Raw genomic sequence first — 17356 nt, forward strand, 5'->3', positions numbered from 1 at the left:
TGTGATTGTGGGCCACCTGCTGCTCCCATGTTCCTACTCGACAACTGCTACTACAATTGTTATTATCAGTCTTATTACTATAATTATCATTATTATTCCTATCACTATCAATCCTATTATTATTATTTTATTTATATAACCACTACCATTACATTATTGCTATTTTAAAATTCTAGGTGGATTATGACCAGACCATTCCAAATATTAACTATACTGTTATTAGTGTATTTCTATTCACCAAGCACAATAGATGGCAGCAGCAGCGGATGGCAGCAGCGGCAGATGGCCGCCCACCATTGAGTCTGGTTCTGCCCTCTTAAAGGAAGTTTTTCCTTGCCACTGTCGCCAAATGCTTGCTCATGGTGGGATTTGTCGGGTCTCTGTAATTAATATTATAAAGAGTACGGTCTAGACCTACTCTATAGGAAAAGTGCAATGAGATAACTTCTGTTATGAATTGGCGCTATATAAATAAAACTGAAATTGAATTGAATGATGTTCAGCTAGATAACAAGAGGAAAATATTTTAGCATCAATAACAGCATATTTATTGAGAGAAACTAAAATAAGCTGACTGGAAGGCTTTAGTTGGGGCTTAGGGTAACAATAACAAAGAAGTGGATATAATACTTTAAACCAGTAGTAATCCAAACTGAGCTGCTAAACCCCAGCTACAATCTGTGATCTGTGGCAACTAACACCAGACCCAAAGACTTCTAGGGACTAGACATAGCTAAATTACTTTTAAATGGCAAACACTGTTGGGAGGTTTTCCAACACAAACTGGCTGTCAGATTTTTCTTCTTACAACAAAGACAATTCATTTTGTAATGCTAACTGATTGGTATGACTGGCAGAGAGTTGAAGATTAATAACATCTACCATTTTTCTGAGTGTAATTTTTCTTATTAAATATGTACATAGCTTGAGTATTCAGCAAGTTCTTTAGTTTATGACTGTAGGTTTCATTTTACAACAGATGGTGCAAGCTATACAAACCTTGCTGATATACCATAGTTAAAAGTATCAGCTAGTAACTATGATCAGTTTTAATATGAGCACATGAAAATACTAAATGTAAATTGTAGCTATACATTCCTTATGAAAAAAATAAAGGAAAAATAAAGTTTCACTATTGATGTTTCTCCTGCTATATGAAGCAGACAACCTGACAATGGTTGTTAAGAAATTAGTTAGCAGGGAGAGCAGCATTCACTCTTACTGCTGACGTTTCCTCACATCACAGTAACTTAATTTGCTCATATGAATGCAGCGTGCTAACCCAGTCACATCTTATTTGTTTACATTAGATAGCTAGGCCTGCTAATGTTAGCTACCTAGCTGGCACGAAAGAAAACGTTAGCTTAAGGACTTTAACGTTAAAACACAGCCGCTTGTGTGCACCTTGTCCCTGACATATTGCTTTACTGTGTATTAATTTGCAGTTGACCGGCTAAGTCCGTACAAATCCCAGGACAAATGTGGGATAACTTTGCTAATTGATCGTGGACACAGCGCTAGCGAAAAAATACCTCATCTTCAGTGTTTTGCATCTGGAACAAGCAATACAGAACACATTTCAGTCGAGAACTGACGGGAGAACGCTCCTAAACTTCGTTTTTTAAAAGGACCTCGTCTGTGTAAATGTAACGTTAGTCGGAGTGGTGGGGCCTTAAGTCTTCCAAAGCTTGCTACACCCATCCACTGAATCAACCCATCTTACCTGCTCATCAAATCTAGTAATCACGGCCTGGACCCACTCCACTGGTTTGTGAGCCGCCATGGCCGGGCGGAGGAACACCGCAACACTGTGCTGGTAAATCCAAGGTATGAGGCCGGAGCTGACAGGCTTATTTATGCATGAAAATATGTCCTGAATCGATGGGAAAGGACGAAAGGGGCGAGTATTTTTCCCTTTCTGTAGGATTCACCATGCCACCGCCATGACACACCACCGGAAGTCTTCTTCAGATAAATTGATGGGAGGTGTTGGAGACCAGGGTCAAGTTAGCTGGAATGAAAAAGACAACTTCCAGACACAATCTTCAAAATAAGAATTGTTGACGAAACGTTTTCGAATTAATAAATACAGATGCATAGGTGAAATAAACAACACTTGGCAGGTCAAAGCTACATTTTTTTAATAGAAACTAGAAATCCCTCTGTTCTTGTTCAAAGTTGTTTCCTGTATTCGTCTAGCCTCTATGATTCTAGCTCTTTGTGTAGCAGCTCGCATCTGCTGTTAAGGCTACTAAAACTGTGGAGTGGACGTTCAAACATCCGGATTCACAGCGATAACCCCGCATGGTACTTGCTTGGATGTTCTGCTCAACCAACTGCAACAGTTTTTCATGTGATATTCTTTTTGTTTTATTTTGAAGTAAGATTTTCCTTACTTCCGCTACTACTGTAGAAAACACTGGCAAATTGGCATGTCATTTGAAGCGCATGCGTCAAGTACGATCAGGCCTATCAATATGTTTTCATTACTAGAAATGGATTTCATTGTTTTCATTAACAATTGTTAGTCCTTCTAAAAGTTTTCACAAAAACAAATGCACACAATCTGGAGACTTAACACTAGCAATTATAATCACCCACTCAGTATTTTATGTATAGAATGTATACAGATTTAAAAGTTATTTGGACATGTGTCACCTAGCACTTCTAAAGCGGTAAAGGGGAAGTAAAAGAGAAACAGCTCAGTTTAAAATGTTTAGTGATTAAATACGTTTAACACAGTGACTCATGCTGAATAAGATAAATGCAATAAACAAAGTTAACAAAATACAGTATGCTGACCATCCGGAAATTAAATTTATAATGGATTATGGCAGTGGGGCTAGAACAAAGAAACTTTGACCATGGAGACTATGAAAGCAACAGACACATTTGAAGAAATCAAGCAAATCAGAACCATTAACATATTTTATATATATAGCTCTGGAAAAAATTAAGAGACCACTGCAAAATTATCCGTTTTTCTGGTTTTACTATTTATAGGTATGTGTTTGGGTAAAATGAACATTTTTGTTTTATTCTATAAACTACTGACACCATTTCTCCCAAATTCTCAATAAAAATACCTCATTTAGACTATTATTTGCAGAAAATGACACCTGGTCAAAATAACTAAAAAGATGCAGTGTTGTCAGACCTTGAATAATGCAAAGAAAATAAGTTCATATTCATTTTTAAACAACACAATACTAATATTTTAACTTAGGAAGACTTCAGAAATCAATATTTGGTGGAATAACCCTGATTTTCATGCGTCTTGCCATGCTCTTCACCAGTCCTTCACATTGATGTTGGGTGACTTTATGCCACTCCTGCTGCATAAAATCTTTGTTTGATGGCTTGTGACCATCCATCTTCCTCTTGATCACATTCCATAGGAATGATCTTGATCTGGTCATCCTCCATCCACACCTTGATTGACCTGGCTGTGTGGCATGGAGCATTGTCCTGCTGGAAAAACCAATCCTCAGAGTTGGGGAACATGTCAGAGCAGAAGGAAGCAAGTTTTCTTCCAGGACAACCATGTACTTGGCTTGATTCATGCGTCCTTCACAAAGACAAATCTGCCCGATTTCAGCCAGGTGAAAATTGAACTCATCAGAGAAGATGACCTTACTCTAGTCCTCTATGGGCCAATCCTCATGGTCTTTTGCAAACCTCAGCCTGGCTCTTCTTTGCTTCTCATTGGGCTTTTTTCTAGCTTTGCACGACAGCAGCCCTGACCTCTGGAGCCTGTTTCAAACCGTCCTTGCCGTGCACTTCACCCCAGCTGCAGTTTGCCATTCGTTTTGTAGAATGTCGCTTGATGTCATGCTACAGTTGTTCAAATAAGTTGGCAGTCATCCCGGTCAGTGGAGAGTCGTTTGTGCCCTATGCCGGTCTGTAGCTTTGTTGTCCCCAATGTCTGCTGCTTGACCTTGTTCTTATGAAGTGTGTGGGAATTCAACAGACACTGGAATGGAATGGATGTCATACATGTAAAGATGCTGATTTAAGAAAAATTTGCAGTGGTCTCTTAATTTTTTCCAGAGCTGTATTCATTTTAAATACAACAGGTCATCCAACTCAATGTACTTGCGTTGGTTACGTGGCCGCACATGTAACCAACTGTACAAGAAACAAGTGCTACCACAAGTACACACTCACTCACTCACACACACACACAGTAATTAACCATAAGCCTGGGAGAATAGGAATAGAAAAGTTGTGAGTTTGCTTTTGAATGTGGACACAGTTGTGATGACCTCAAGTCAGCAGGCAGCCTGTTCCAGAGAGCAGGACCACAGTAACTGAAGGCATCCTAACCTGACCTAGATGTAATTCTGGGTACAGCTAGAAGACCTCCGCCTGATGACCTGAGAGGCCTGATTGGGTTATAATCAGTGAGCAAGTCAGCAATGTAATGGGAGGAGCCGGACCATTAAGTGCCGTATAGTCTATTAGCAGGATTTTGAAGGTGATTCTGTATTGTACCGGGTAAGTGATTTCAGTACCGGAATAATATGTTAAAATTTATGTGTACGTGTAAGGACTCTGGCTGCAGCATTTTTAATGAACTGGAGCCGTCCTACTGATTGGATAGTCCTGCAAATAGAGCATTACAGTAGTCTAACCTGGTTGAGCTGAATGCATGAACCAGTTTCTGAGAGTCATTTTGAGATATGAATGCTATAAGTTTTGATATATATTTTTAGTGATAAAACGTTGTTCTGGTGATATTGGTAATGTGATTTTCAAAATTGAGATCAGTATCCAAACTATTGTCAAGATTTCTGACTTGCTCACTGTATTTCAGAGACAGCGATGCCAAGTGTGATTACATTTTCTGTCTCTGACTTTTGGGACCAACTATGAGTATCTCAGTCTGTATTAAGCTGTAAAAAGTTTCTGGACATTCAATTCAATTTTATTTATATAGTGCCAATTCATAACAGAAGTTATCTCATTGCGACATCCAGCAATTAATATTATCAATGCAGTTTACTAGTTTGTTAACAGGACTGAGGTCACCAGAGGAAAGTGAATTGTGCAACTTTGTGTCATTGGCATATGAATGGTAGGATATATTATGTTTCTTTATGATAATACCAAGCGGGAGCATGTGTAGATTGAAGAGCAGTGGCCCAAGGACTGACCCTTATGGAACCTCAGATAAAATTGTTGTTTCTGCAGATTTAAAATTACCTATTGAAACATGAAAGCTCCTGTCCTTTAAGTAGGATGAAAACCAGTTAAGAATACGACCAGCTAAGCCGACTGAAACATGAAGCCTTTGAAATAAACTGTCATGATCAACAGTGTCAAAGGCAGCAGTGAGATCAAGCAAAGCTCTCTGAGTCACTGCTGATCTTAAGGTCACACATTACCCACTTGTTGGCGGGGGTGGTGAGAAGACTCTGGTGAATTCGACTCCACATCAACCGAAGCACTGAACTGTAGCCTGCAAGGACAGACATGGTGCAAAGCGCCCACCTCCCCCTCTTTCACATCAGGACCTCCCGCTGGCCAACAGGTTTGACATCCTGGATACGCAGGACTTTCCTCCACTGGAGGGACGCTCCCATCTTCCAGCAGTCAAGTCCTCCTCCTCTCGCCGCAAGTTACTGAAAGAGGCCATGATCAGGAGAAGCTTTGGAAGTCTCATTCGTTCAGAGACAGCCAAGAAACCCCTCTGCTAAGAAGGACGCCGCCCCCTCGCCGCAGCAGTCCCTGGCTACAACTATCCCAGGGACAGCTGATGGAACTCGGCAGTCTCCATGATCATCGACTGTGCTTCCTCTCATCCCCCCAACTACGCTGATAGTTGGAGATTCCATAATAAGGAATATCCGCTTCATTAATGCAGTCACACACTGATTTCCCAGAGCTAAGACCCCCAACATCCTCGAAAAGCTCCCCGGACTTCTGGCTGCACTCCCGACAACTATCATGAAAATCATAGTCCATGTTAGCACCAATGACACTGCCTGTCAGCAATCTGAGCTGACGAAAGTAGACTTCATCCGCCTCTTCTTGACCATCTCAACAGCAGTGGAAAGCATGGTTTTATTTCAGGTCCAATTCCTACACTGGGTCGTGGAATTGGCTGTTTTAGCAGGATCATCAGCCTTCATACCTGGCTCCAGTCTGTCTGCACTACCCATGACATTGGTTTTATTCACAATTTTAACGTAGAAAAGGTTTCAGTCGTAGTCACCTGGACACTGTTTTCAGAATCAAGACGTTTCGGCTCCCATCCGGAAGTCATTCTCAATTGTGAAAAAATTGGACGGGAACTGGAAATTTAAGCTACTCTGTGTTACATAAACCCTGCCCTCAGGAAGGAATCTGCCTCAGTATCTGTTAGCTAGTTTCACCTGAAACTGACCTAATAGTTTCCGAGATGGCCCAGTAATCAGTAATCAGGCCTATTGTTTTCTGGCTGCATCTACTTCATCACTGTTAAGTACCTGATTAGCATGTGATTGGTGTGACCAAGGTGATAGTACACTCTGATAGACTTTGGGCAGATTAAATCTCAGACCACCATTTCTGTTCACCTTTTCTACGATAGAACACTCCTGGATGAATGAGGGACTACACCGTCTTATTTTGAAGAATTTTGGGCAGATAACCATGGATCTGGTTCGGGAACTCAAAAACACAGCCAGGAAATTAGCAGACCACAGGAATCATCTCCGTTTTAATCTAAGATGCAGGCAGAGCAAGATTATTCCCAAGAGCCTACAGATTAAACCACCAGTAAAAGGACACAGAGCAGAGAAGATTTGGAGAAGAAACTTGACCCAGATGCTTAGTGAAAGGATCAGGGAAAACAACTTAAGAATAGACAATTTGAAGAACAGAATAGAATTTTTGCAGAAGAAGTTAACAAGCATTTTCCCAGAAGAAATCCTCAAGAGAGTGATGGATTTTACACAGGTAGCACAGGGTGCACAACATAGGAAGAGCAAGGAGCGGCAAATTAAGAAATTTAACATCCTTTTGAATAAGAAGAATCTAGGAAAGGACCAGCACAACAGGAGATCAGGGACTGAACAAAGGGAGATGTGTATTAACAGAAACAATTGGATCAAAAACTTATCAGACCACATCCTGACACGCGGAAAAAGATGTGCTCTCCAAAGGGCTCAACTTTTCAGTTACATCCAACCACATCCCTACAGTGGACTACGTCACAGCCACAGAAACAGCCATTAGGAAGAACAAGATGACTGAAGCAGAGGCTGCAGACCTGAGGCTACGTGTCACTGCAACATTAAAGAGTGCCAAACCACCTCCTTCCAACATTACATCCAAAGAGAGGAGGGCACTCTCAGCACTGCAGAAGGATCACAGCATAAACATTCTACCAGCAGACAAGGGTCGCTGCACTGTGATTCTGAACACAGCCGATTATGAAACCAAGGTCAACAACCTTCTTGAAGACACAACCACATATCAAAAACTTAAAAGAGATCCAACCAATGGCTACAAGAAGAAGGTTATAGGCTGTCTACAGAAGCTTGAGAAGGAGGATGTGATAGACAGGCCTCTGTACTACAGATTATACCCTGGGGAAGCCATTCCTTGCATCTATGGCCTTCCCAAAATTCACAAAGAGAATGTTCCACTCAGACCCATCGTATGCAGCACAGATTCCATCACATACAACATAGCCAAACATTTGACTACAATCTTGGCTCCGTTGGTGGGGAACACAGTACATCATGTGGAAAACACACAGAAATTTGTGGACAAAGTGAAACATCTCCAGTTGGACCCAGATGACGTTATGTTTTCTTCTGATGTTGTGTCCTTGTTCACTTGCATCCCAACCTCAGAAGCAGTGACAGCGGTGATGAGAAGACTGCAGGAGGACTCCACCTTGCAGCAAAGGACCAAGCCTACACCTGAACACATATGCAAACTATTAGACATCTGTCTCAACACAACCTACTTCCAATTCCGGGGACACTTCTACAGACAGATTCACGGCTGTGCTATGGGCTCTCCGGTCTCTCCCATTGTGGCCAACTTGTACATGGAACAGTTTGAGAAGAAGGCATTATCCTCGTTCCCAGGCACACCACCAAGTCATTGGTACCGCTACGTGGATGACACCTTAGTGAAAATCAAGAAACAAGACTTGGAAGCGTTCTCAGAGCATATTAATACTGTGGACCCCAACATCAAATTCACGCGTGAGGACGCCAAAGAGAACCGCTTGGCCTTTCTTGATTGTTCTACTCTCAGAGGAGAGGACGGAAAGCTCCAGATAGAAGTGTACAGGAAACCAACACATACGGATCAATACTTGCTCTTTGACTCACACCATCCACTACAGCACAAGCTGGGTGTAATCCGGACATTACAACACAGAGCCCAAGAAGTGCCCACCGGCTCAGAGGGTAAGAAGAAAGAGGAAAGGCATGTCCAGAATGCACTCTCAGCCTGTGGTTATCCTACTTGGGCTATCAACAAAGTTAAAAGAGCCAAAAAACAGGACAAAAGTGTAACTGAACCAAGAAGGAACGGTGTCTCCATTCCTTATGTATCTGGACTGTCTGAAAAACTACAAAGGATCTTTAGACAGCACGATGTTCCTGTCTTCTTTAAACCAGGCAACACTTTAAGACAGAAACTCGTTCACCCTAAGGACAAGTTACCCACACAAAAACAGAGCAATGTTGTCTACTCCATTCAGTGCAGTGAGAAAAACTGCAAAGAACGGTACATAGGCGAGACCAAACAGCCACTTCACAAAAGACTTTATCAGCACAGACGACACGCTAACTCAGGATTACAGAGCGCTGTGCATTTGCATCTAAAAGCTACAAACCACACATTTGAAGACAGCAAGGTGAAGATTCTAAATAGAGAGAAGAGTTGGTTTGAACGGGGGCGTCAAGGAAGCCATTTTTGTGAAAAAAGAGAACCCCTCTTTGAACAGAAATGGTGGTCTGAGATTTAATCTGCCCAAAGTAAAGATGTAAAAGGAAATGCAGAAGAGCAGAATGCAGATGGAAGAAATCAGGTCTCCAGGTCTACTTGTGTGGATATGAAAGAGTTATACTCCTTTATAATAGGATGGTAAAGGATGCAAGAACATGCCATTTCTCTGCACATATTTCTGCCCATCAGCACAACCCCAGATTCCTATGTAATACTGTGGATCAGTTAGTTAACCCAGCCTCTCCTTGTACCCCTGCTGATTTTACATGTGGATCACTCAGGGATTCTTTAAGCAATTTTTCTGCTGTTACTCTGCCTGAACTCACAGGCATCATGTCTCTTATTAGAATATCCTTCAGCCCTCTGGACAAAATCCCAACTAAGTTCTTATTGGAAGTTATGGATTGTATTGCACCCAATTTGCTAACTATAATGATCACCTCGCTGTCTACTGGCTGCATCCCAGTTACTTGAAAACTGCTTGTCTCCAACCAGCCCTAAAAAGCCTGGGCTTGATCCTACCCTCCTAGATAACTATCGTCCAATCTCCAAACTGCCTTTTATTTCCAAGGTTCTTGAAAAAATTGTTTCTAAGCAGCTTTTCGCTGCTGTGGAAAACAATAGTACCTTTGAAAAGTTACAATCTGACTTTCGTCAGCACCACAGCACTGAGGCAGCCCTTCTCAAAGTCACTAATGACCTTTTAATGAATGCAGACACAATTCTTGTGCTGCTGGACTTAAGTCCTGCCTTTGACACCATTGATCATGGCATTTTTATAGATAGACTGAGGCACTGGGTGGACATATTTGGCACTGCATTAGACTGGTTCTCATCATATTTATCCAATAGGAAATTCTGTGTCGCCATTAATAACTTCATGTCATCCTTTTCCCATTTCAACTATGGCCTCAAGGTTAAATTCTGGGACCAATACTGTTCTCCTAATATATGCTCCCCTTGGGTGATGTCATCCGCAGACATGGTATTTTTTTTCATTGTTATGCAGATGACACACAGTTGTACCTCCCTGTAAAGCCCACTGACCTTAGTACACTGAGTTCTCTGCAGAACTCTGCCTGTTTGACATAAAAAACTGGATGTCGATACATTTTCTTCAGCTCAACTCAAATAAAACTGAAATCCTTGTTGGATTTAGGGTACTTTGACAAGGGTCAAATTTGTGATGGCTAGACGACTGGGTCAGAACATCTCCAAAACTGCAGCTCTTGTGGGGTGTTCCCGGTCTGCAGTGGTCAGTACCTATCAAAAGTCGTCCAAGGAAGGAAAAGTGGCGAACTGGCGACAGGGTCATTTGCGGCCAAGGCTCATTGATGCACGTGGGGAGTAAAGGCTGGCCAGTGTGGTCCTATCCAACAGACGAGCTATTGTAGCTCAAATTGCTGAAAAAGTTAATGCTGGTTATGATAGAAAGGTGTCAGAACACACTGTGCATCGCAGTTTGTTGCGTATGGGGCTGCAGAGCCGCAGACCAGCCAGGGTGCCCATGCTGACCCCTGTCCACTGTCGAAAGTGCCTACAATGGGCATGTGAGCATCAGAACTGGACCACGGAGCAATGGAAGAAGGTAACCTGATCTGATGAATCAGGTTTTTTTTTTTTTTTTTTTTTTACAGCGCATGGATGGCCGCCTGCGTTGCTTACCTGGGGAACACATAGCACCAGGATGCAGTGTGATGCTTTGGGCTATGTTCTGCTGGGAAACCTTGGGTCCTCCCATTCATGTGGATGTTACTTTGACACGTACCACTTACCTAAGAATTGTTGCAGACCATGTACACCAAAACGATATTCCCTGATGGCATTGGCCTCTTTCAGTAGGACATTGTGCCCTGCCACAAAGCAAAAATGGTTCAGGAATAGTTTGAGGAACACAACAAGTTCAAGGTGTTGACTTGGCCTCCAAATTCCCCAGATCTCAATTCAGTCGAGCATCTGTGGGATGTGCTGGACAAACAAGTCAAATCCATGGAGGCCCCACCTCGCAACTTACAGGACTTAAAGGATCTGCTGCTAACATCTTCAATTCAATTAAATTCAATTTTATTTATATAGCACTAATTCATAACAGAAGTTATCTCAATGCACTTTTCCTATAGAGCATGTCTAGACTGTACTCTTGGTGCCAGATACCACAGCACACCTTCACAAGTCTAATGGAGTCCATGCCTTGACAGGTCAGGGTTGTTTCGGCGGCAACCTTATGGCACAGACTTCCTTAACACAACGACTGACCTGAGATTGAAGATCATGACCAAGTTGGACCCACAATTAAAAAGATCAAGACTACCAAGGCTATGTGACAAAGCACTATCTCTACTAAGACCATAATTGAGACCAATGAGACCTAGAGATGCTTGTCTACAAGATGAACACCATAAGCCACAAAGAGCATTATCCCCTATTGAGAAGGCTAGAGGCCAAGATCGAGGCAACACGAGAGAAGTTAGTTGGCTCTCAGAGTTACAGAATGGTAAATACACTGTACTTGGCGCATTTCTAGTCTTCCGACCACTCAAAGAACAAAGAACAGATCTACCCTGAGAAGCTCCTCACAATACATGGACTACATTTTAGCTTTTATACTCTATATCCACTGTACACTATACGCTATAATACAGGTAAGATAAATTAAGTACATAAAAAATTATGAAGTAATTAAGTGGATATAAGTATAAAATTAAAATAAGTGTTAAGTACAAAGTGGATTTACCGGTTGATGATAAGTATGTATGGTATTATAATACAATGTAATAATACAAGTAGTAAGTAATAGTGCATGAACTGTCAAGTTAAGTGTAGCATATTTAGATTATTATGAGACGGTGGATACTGCACAGCAGTAATAGAAGTATGAATAAATATCAATAAATAGGGAATTTTAAACTGAAAACAGAGTGTATTGCACCGGAGTATTAAACAGAGAATATTGCACAATTATTTTAAGTATTGCAGTGTTGTTAATGATCCTGTCGTAGGACCAAGCTTGGAACCCAAAAGCAGGACACACGAACAGAGCAGATAAAGTTTCGAACAGTTTTATTGTACTGATCGTCAAGGGAGGTGTTTGTGGCCGTTCCGTGGACTCGACTGAACCGGGTCGGAGACTGGATGGCGGCGCTTCGCTGGCTGGCGTGGTGGAAGGCTGGGCGTGCCAGGCGGTGGACCCGTGAAGCCTGGTACTGGAGTCTGATGGTTGGAGGACAAGAATGTCGTGGCCGCTGGCATAGTAAGGGAGTCTCGGGGATCCGAGGACAGACAGGAACGGTGATCACCGGCAAAGCGTGAATCTGTGACAGAGACAGACGAGGTTACCACCAAGGTAAGAATAGAAACACTTAAATAGTTTGCTTACGTGCTGAGGCCATTTCGTGTTGTGCGTATACAGGTACAAGGATGATCTGGCGCTGGTAGCGTGGATGAGCCCGGGAGATAAATGGTGGTAGTTAATGATAGTAATGATATTAATAGTGTGCTGGTAATCAACTGCAGCCGGGAGATCAGGAAGCCAGCCCAGAACACAGACACATACACACACACACACACACACTTACACAGATAACAATGGACAGGGGACAGCCAGGAAACACAAGGGAGGGCAGATACACAAGAGCACATGAGGATCAGGGGGGCATAGTGGCTAACTATGACAGATCCAATGTCCAGTTTAGTGACTTAGGGTCATATAGACTAACACTTAGTGGGAGGAGTTAAAGAGTTTGATGGCCACAGGCAGGAATGACTTCCTGTGGCGCTCTGTGGTGCTTTTTGGGGGGATGTTGCAGATGTTGAAGGACCTCAGCCTCCTCAGAAAATAGAGGTGGCTCTGGCCCTTCCTGTAAAGAGCTTGAGTGTTCTTAGCCCAGTCCAGTTTATTGTCCATATGTAGTCCAAGGTACTTGTAGTCCTCAACAATGTCCACACTGGTCACTGTCACTGGTGCCTTGGCCCTTAGTAGGTCTACAACCAGCTCCTTAGACTTTGTCGCATTGAGCTGCAAATGGTTCTGCTCACACCATAATACAAAGTTACCCACCACAGCCCTGTACTCAGTCTCATCACCACCGCTGATACTTCCCACCACAGCAGAGTCGTCAGAAAACTTCTGAAGGTGGCAGGACTCTGTGCGGTAGCTGAAGTCTGTGGTGTAGATGGTGAAGAGGAAGGAAGAGGGGGCATCCATCTGCATCGCTGCCAACTTCTCACCCAGCAGGGCGGGCCAGATGGTATTGAAAGCACTGGAGAAGTCAAAAAACATGATCCACACCGTGCTTGCCGGCTTGTCCAGGTGGGTGTAGATGCGGTTCAGCAGGCAGATGGTGGCATCCTCAACTCCCAGCCGGGGCTGGTAGGCGAACTGAAGGGGGTCCAGGAGGGGTCTGACCATGGGCCGCAGCTGTTCCAGCACCAGTCTCTCCAGGGTCTTCATTATGTGGGAGGTCAGTGCCACCGGTCTGTAGTCCTTGGAGCCACTGGGTCGGGGCGTCTTCGGCACAGGAACGAGGCAAGATGTCTTCCACAGAATAGGGACCCTTTGATCCCAGGTAGAAGACATGCTGAAGGACTCCACATAGCTGGGGGGCACAGGCTTTTAGAACCCCGGGGCAAACACCATCGGGGCCTGCAGCCTTGTTTATTTGTAGACCAGTGGTGATAGATCTAGCAATCCCAAGCGACAGCAACATCAAGAAGAAGGAACACGAGAAGCTTGAAAAATACCTTGGACTGAAAGAGGAGGTAGAAAATATGTGGAGAGTAAAAGCAACAGTGGTGCCAGTGGTAATCGGAGCACTGGGCTGTGACCCTGAACCTGGTAGAGTAGCTCCAGCAGATTCCAGGTATAACAGAAGTCTCTCTCTAGAAGAGTGCAGTCCTAGGGACAGCTAAGATACTGTACAGAACCCTCAAACTCCCAGGCCTCTGCTAGAGGACCTGAGCTTGAGGATGCCACCCCATGGGGGTGAGAGGGGGATCTTTTATATGTATGTATATACAGTATATGTGTGTGTGTATGTATGTATATATATACTGTATATATGTATGTATACATATATATGTATATGTGTATGTGTATGTGTGCGCACACATACAGTGGTGTGAAAAAGTGTTTGCCCCCATCCTGATTTCTTTTCTTTTTTTTGCATGTTTGTCACACTTAAATGGTTCAGATCGTCAAACAAATTTAAATATTAGTCAAAGATAACACAAGTAAACACAAAATGCAGTTTTTAAATGAAGGTTGTTATTATTAAGGGAAAATAAAAGTCTCTTTCTTATGGTGGAGTCATGAACACTGACCTTAACTGAGGCATGTGAGGTCTGCAGTTTTTTGGATGTTGTTGTGGGGTCTCTGAATGGCTGAAGAATAAAATGAAGACTTTTGAGTGGCCTAGTCAAAGACCTGAATCCTATTGAGATGCTGTGGCATGACCCTAAAAAGGCAGTTCATGCTTGAAAACCCTCCAATGTGGCTGAATTACAACAATTCTGCAAAGATGAGTGGGCCAAAATTCCTCCACAGCGCTGTAAAAGACTCATTGCAAGTTATTGCAAATGCTTGATTGCAGTTGTTGCTGCTAAGGGTGGTCCAACCAGTTATTAGGTTTAGGGGGCAATCACTATTTCACACAAGGCCATGTAGGTTTGGATTTTGTTTTCCCTTAATAATAACAACCTTCATTTAAAAACTGCATTTTGTGTTTAATTGTGTTATCTTTGACTAATATTTAAATTTGTTTGATCAGAATCAGAATCAGAAATACTTTATTGATCCCCGAGGGGAAACTCTTTTGTTACAGCAGCTCACTATCACGTAAGTGCACACAGGAATAGAAGTTCTAAGCAAAAAATATAATACACTATAATACAGGTCAGAAAATAAATTAAGTAGCAAGTGGATGTAAGTATAAAATTAAAATAAGTGTGAAGTACAAAGTGTTTTTACCGGTTGATGATAATAATACGGTATACATACAAAAAAAAAGAAATCAGGAAGGGGGTAAACACTTTTTCACAGCACTGTAAATGGTAAATGCTGCATTTATATAGCCCTTTTATCTAAAGCGCTTTACAATTTTTGCCTCTCATTCACCCATTCACAAACTGAGGGCAGTGAGCTACCATGCAAGGTGCTGGCCTGACCATTGAGACATCTTGTGATGTGAATGAATTTGCAAATATTTCTAAATCCTGGTTTTGCTTTGTCATTATGGGGTATTGAGTGTAGATAAAATGAAATTAAAAGATTTTAACATAAGACTGCAACATACAAAAGTAGGAAAAAAGTGAAGGGGTCTGAATACATTTCTAATCCCACTGTATGCTATATAACATGGTATGTTATACATATAAAGCTTAATGGAAAGGTCTGGTGATATTCTATATTTTTCTTCTTGTCAACAAATCCCACGTGCAGAGCCAAACCATATGATCTACCACAATACTTGTTGTATTGTGTGTGTATCCAAAGCCTGATATTGTCGTAAAGTGGTGCAGTATGTGGACCCAAATGCAGACGACCAGGAAGCGGTATGAGGATGAAGTAGCCCGAAGGCTACAGTGTTTATTGGGGTGAAGTAGCTTACGGGCAGGTACAAGCAGACAGACCGGTAGGCAGACAGGCAACAAACAGGTAACAGGCAGGTAGGCAGATACAAGTCCAGGAATAGGAAATGGGTTACCGGATAGCAGTGGTAGAGACCAAGCAAAGAGTCAAGGCTAAACAAATCTGACAGGGAGCATGCAAAGTGTAAATTCCAAAATCCAGACACGGTCCATGGGAGACAAAGAATTCATACAAACAAACTTACGGGAAGAAATGCCAGGAACTGGGCATGGCAACAAGGTACAACAAAAAATAAAACAGGAAATGACAAAACCTGAATGGGTGGAGGGGGTCCGGAGGAGGGATTCAAAGCTAAGCGGTAAACTTCGGGCAGATGGCCTGAGGGCTGGAAATGTGTGCAGCTGGGAACCTCGGGTGGACGGCCCGGGGGCTGGACATGTGCGGAGCTGGGAACCTCGGGTGGACGGCCTGGGGGCTGGAGAGGTGCGGAGCTCATCTCATGAGGTCTGCGACGAAGATCAACACCATCTGGATGTCTGGCGGAATGCCGGCAGCAAAGATGGCTAGTCACTGGAGGCCAGCGGCAAAGACTGAGAGTCCCTGGAGACCGGCGGCAAAGACAGAGACCTTCTGGAGGCCGGTGGGGAAGGCAGAGACCTTCTACAGACCTGCGGCAAAGGTGGAACCCTTCTGGAGGCCAGCGGCGAAGGTGGAACCCCTCTGGAGGCCGGCAGTGAAGGCGGAACCCCTCTGGAGGCTGGAGAACCAGATCAGGGCCCGGCGACAGGACAGCAGGACAGCAGGACAGGGAGCCAGCGACGGGAAAGCAGGACAGGGAGCCGTCAACCGGACAGCAGGACAGAGAGCCGGCGAGAGGGAGACTGGTAGGGGAGCTGGCAGAACCAGTGATACCCGTGAACCCGGAGCCTGTCACTCTGGCAGAGAAGGAGGGTACTGCTGCTGCTGCGACCCAGCAAAGAATTAAGTGGAGTGCTGCGACCCAGCAGAGAGTTTAGCGGTGTGCTGCGGTCCAACCGGGGCAGGAAGCGGCTGCGATCGAGCGGCAACTAGAGATGGCTGCTGCTGCAATCCAAATGGGGCAGGAGGCGGCTGCGATCGAGCGGCAACTAGAGATGGCTGCTGCTGCAATCCAGCGGCGACTAGAGATGGCCGCTGCTGTGATCCAGCCGGGAAAGGAGGCGACTGCAATCCAGCGGCGACAAGGTGTTGGTGCTGCTGTGAACCAGCCGGGAAAGGAGGCGACTGCGAACCAGCAGGGAGTCCAGGAGGCTGCTTCGATCCAGCAGGGCGTCCAGGGACTGGGGTCGGCTGCGATCCAGCAGAGAGTCCGGGAACTGGGAGCTGCTGTGAGCTGCCCATGACAGGAACACACTACAAAATAAAACAGGAAATGACAAAATCTCAAACTATAACAGATATATCTTCTTCTTGTATGCCTTTGAGCTCCATTGTTGTCCAAAAACTATTAAAAACACATCAATGAGCCACACTGTTGCACTGGGTGACATGTTCCTTCATTACCATGAACACCACACTGTAGTTTATTTTGACTCCATCACCGTCCTGCTGCCCCAAATACTCACTAGAGCACCACATGTGGATTCATCCGCTCCTGAAAATAGTCCCCAACAAATGCACTATTTCCTCCTGTTTGAGTAACGTTTGCTAAAAACTACAGTGACCAGCTGTTTTAGGAAATTACTGAGCCTTTTTAAAAAATTAAACTATATATTAACTGTTTTTAAAGATTTACATCTTCAGTGTAAACCAATATTGGAGCTGTACTCAGCAGAA

General features: G+C 43.6%; 2 protein-coding genes across 8 annotated transcripts in view; both read right to left on the reverse strand.

Moving 5' to 3' along the window:
* nf1a (neurofibromin 1a) overlaps window positions 1–1993 on the reverse strand; it is a 144657-nt gene extending 142664 nt beyond the window's left edge. For 3 of the 6 annotated variants that reach the window (XM_044201228.1, XM_044201229.1, XM_044201227.1), the window contains exon 1: window positions 1724–1990. In XM_044201228.1, coding sequence (XP_044057163.1) covers window positions 1724–1783 — 60 coding nt within the window. In that variant the 5' untranslated portion in view covers window positions 1784–1990. Of the gene's footprint in view, window positions 1–1723 lie in introns of all 6 variants that reach the window. The other 3 variants (XR_006378492.1, XM_044201231.1, XM_044201230.1) reach the window with 2 other exon arrangements.
* A 9863-nt stretch (window positions 1994–11856) lies between these two features.
* LOC122878985 (36.4 kDa proline-rich protein-like) lies at window positions 11857–17046 on the reverse strand. 2 transcript variants are annotated; one of them, XM_044202569.1, is made up of 2 exons: window positions 15951–17046; window positions 11857–12266 (listed from the first exon to the last, which is right to left on the reverse strand). In XM_044202569.1, the coding sequence occupies exons 1-2, from the start codon at window positions 16035–16037 to the stop codon at window positions 11937–11939; spliced, it is 417 nt and encodes a 138-aa protein (XP_044058504.1). In that variant the 5' UTR covers window positions 16038–17046; the 3' UTR covers window positions 11857–11936. The 2 variants fall into 2 exon arrangements, with proteins under 2 accessions (XP_044058504.1, XP_044058503.1); XM_044202568.1 differs by having other exon boundaries at window positions 15855–17039.
* Between the last annotated feature and the right edge of the window lie 310 nt (window positions 17047–17356).

Source organism: Siniperca chuatsi, linkage group LG7 (assembly GCF_020085105.1).
Source record: "Siniperca chuatsi isolate FFG_IHB_CAS linkage group LG7, ASM2008510v1, whole genome shotgun sequence".
NCBI lineage: Eukaryota > Metazoa > Chordata > Actinopteri > Centrarchiformes > Sinipercidae > Siniperca > Siniperca chuatsi.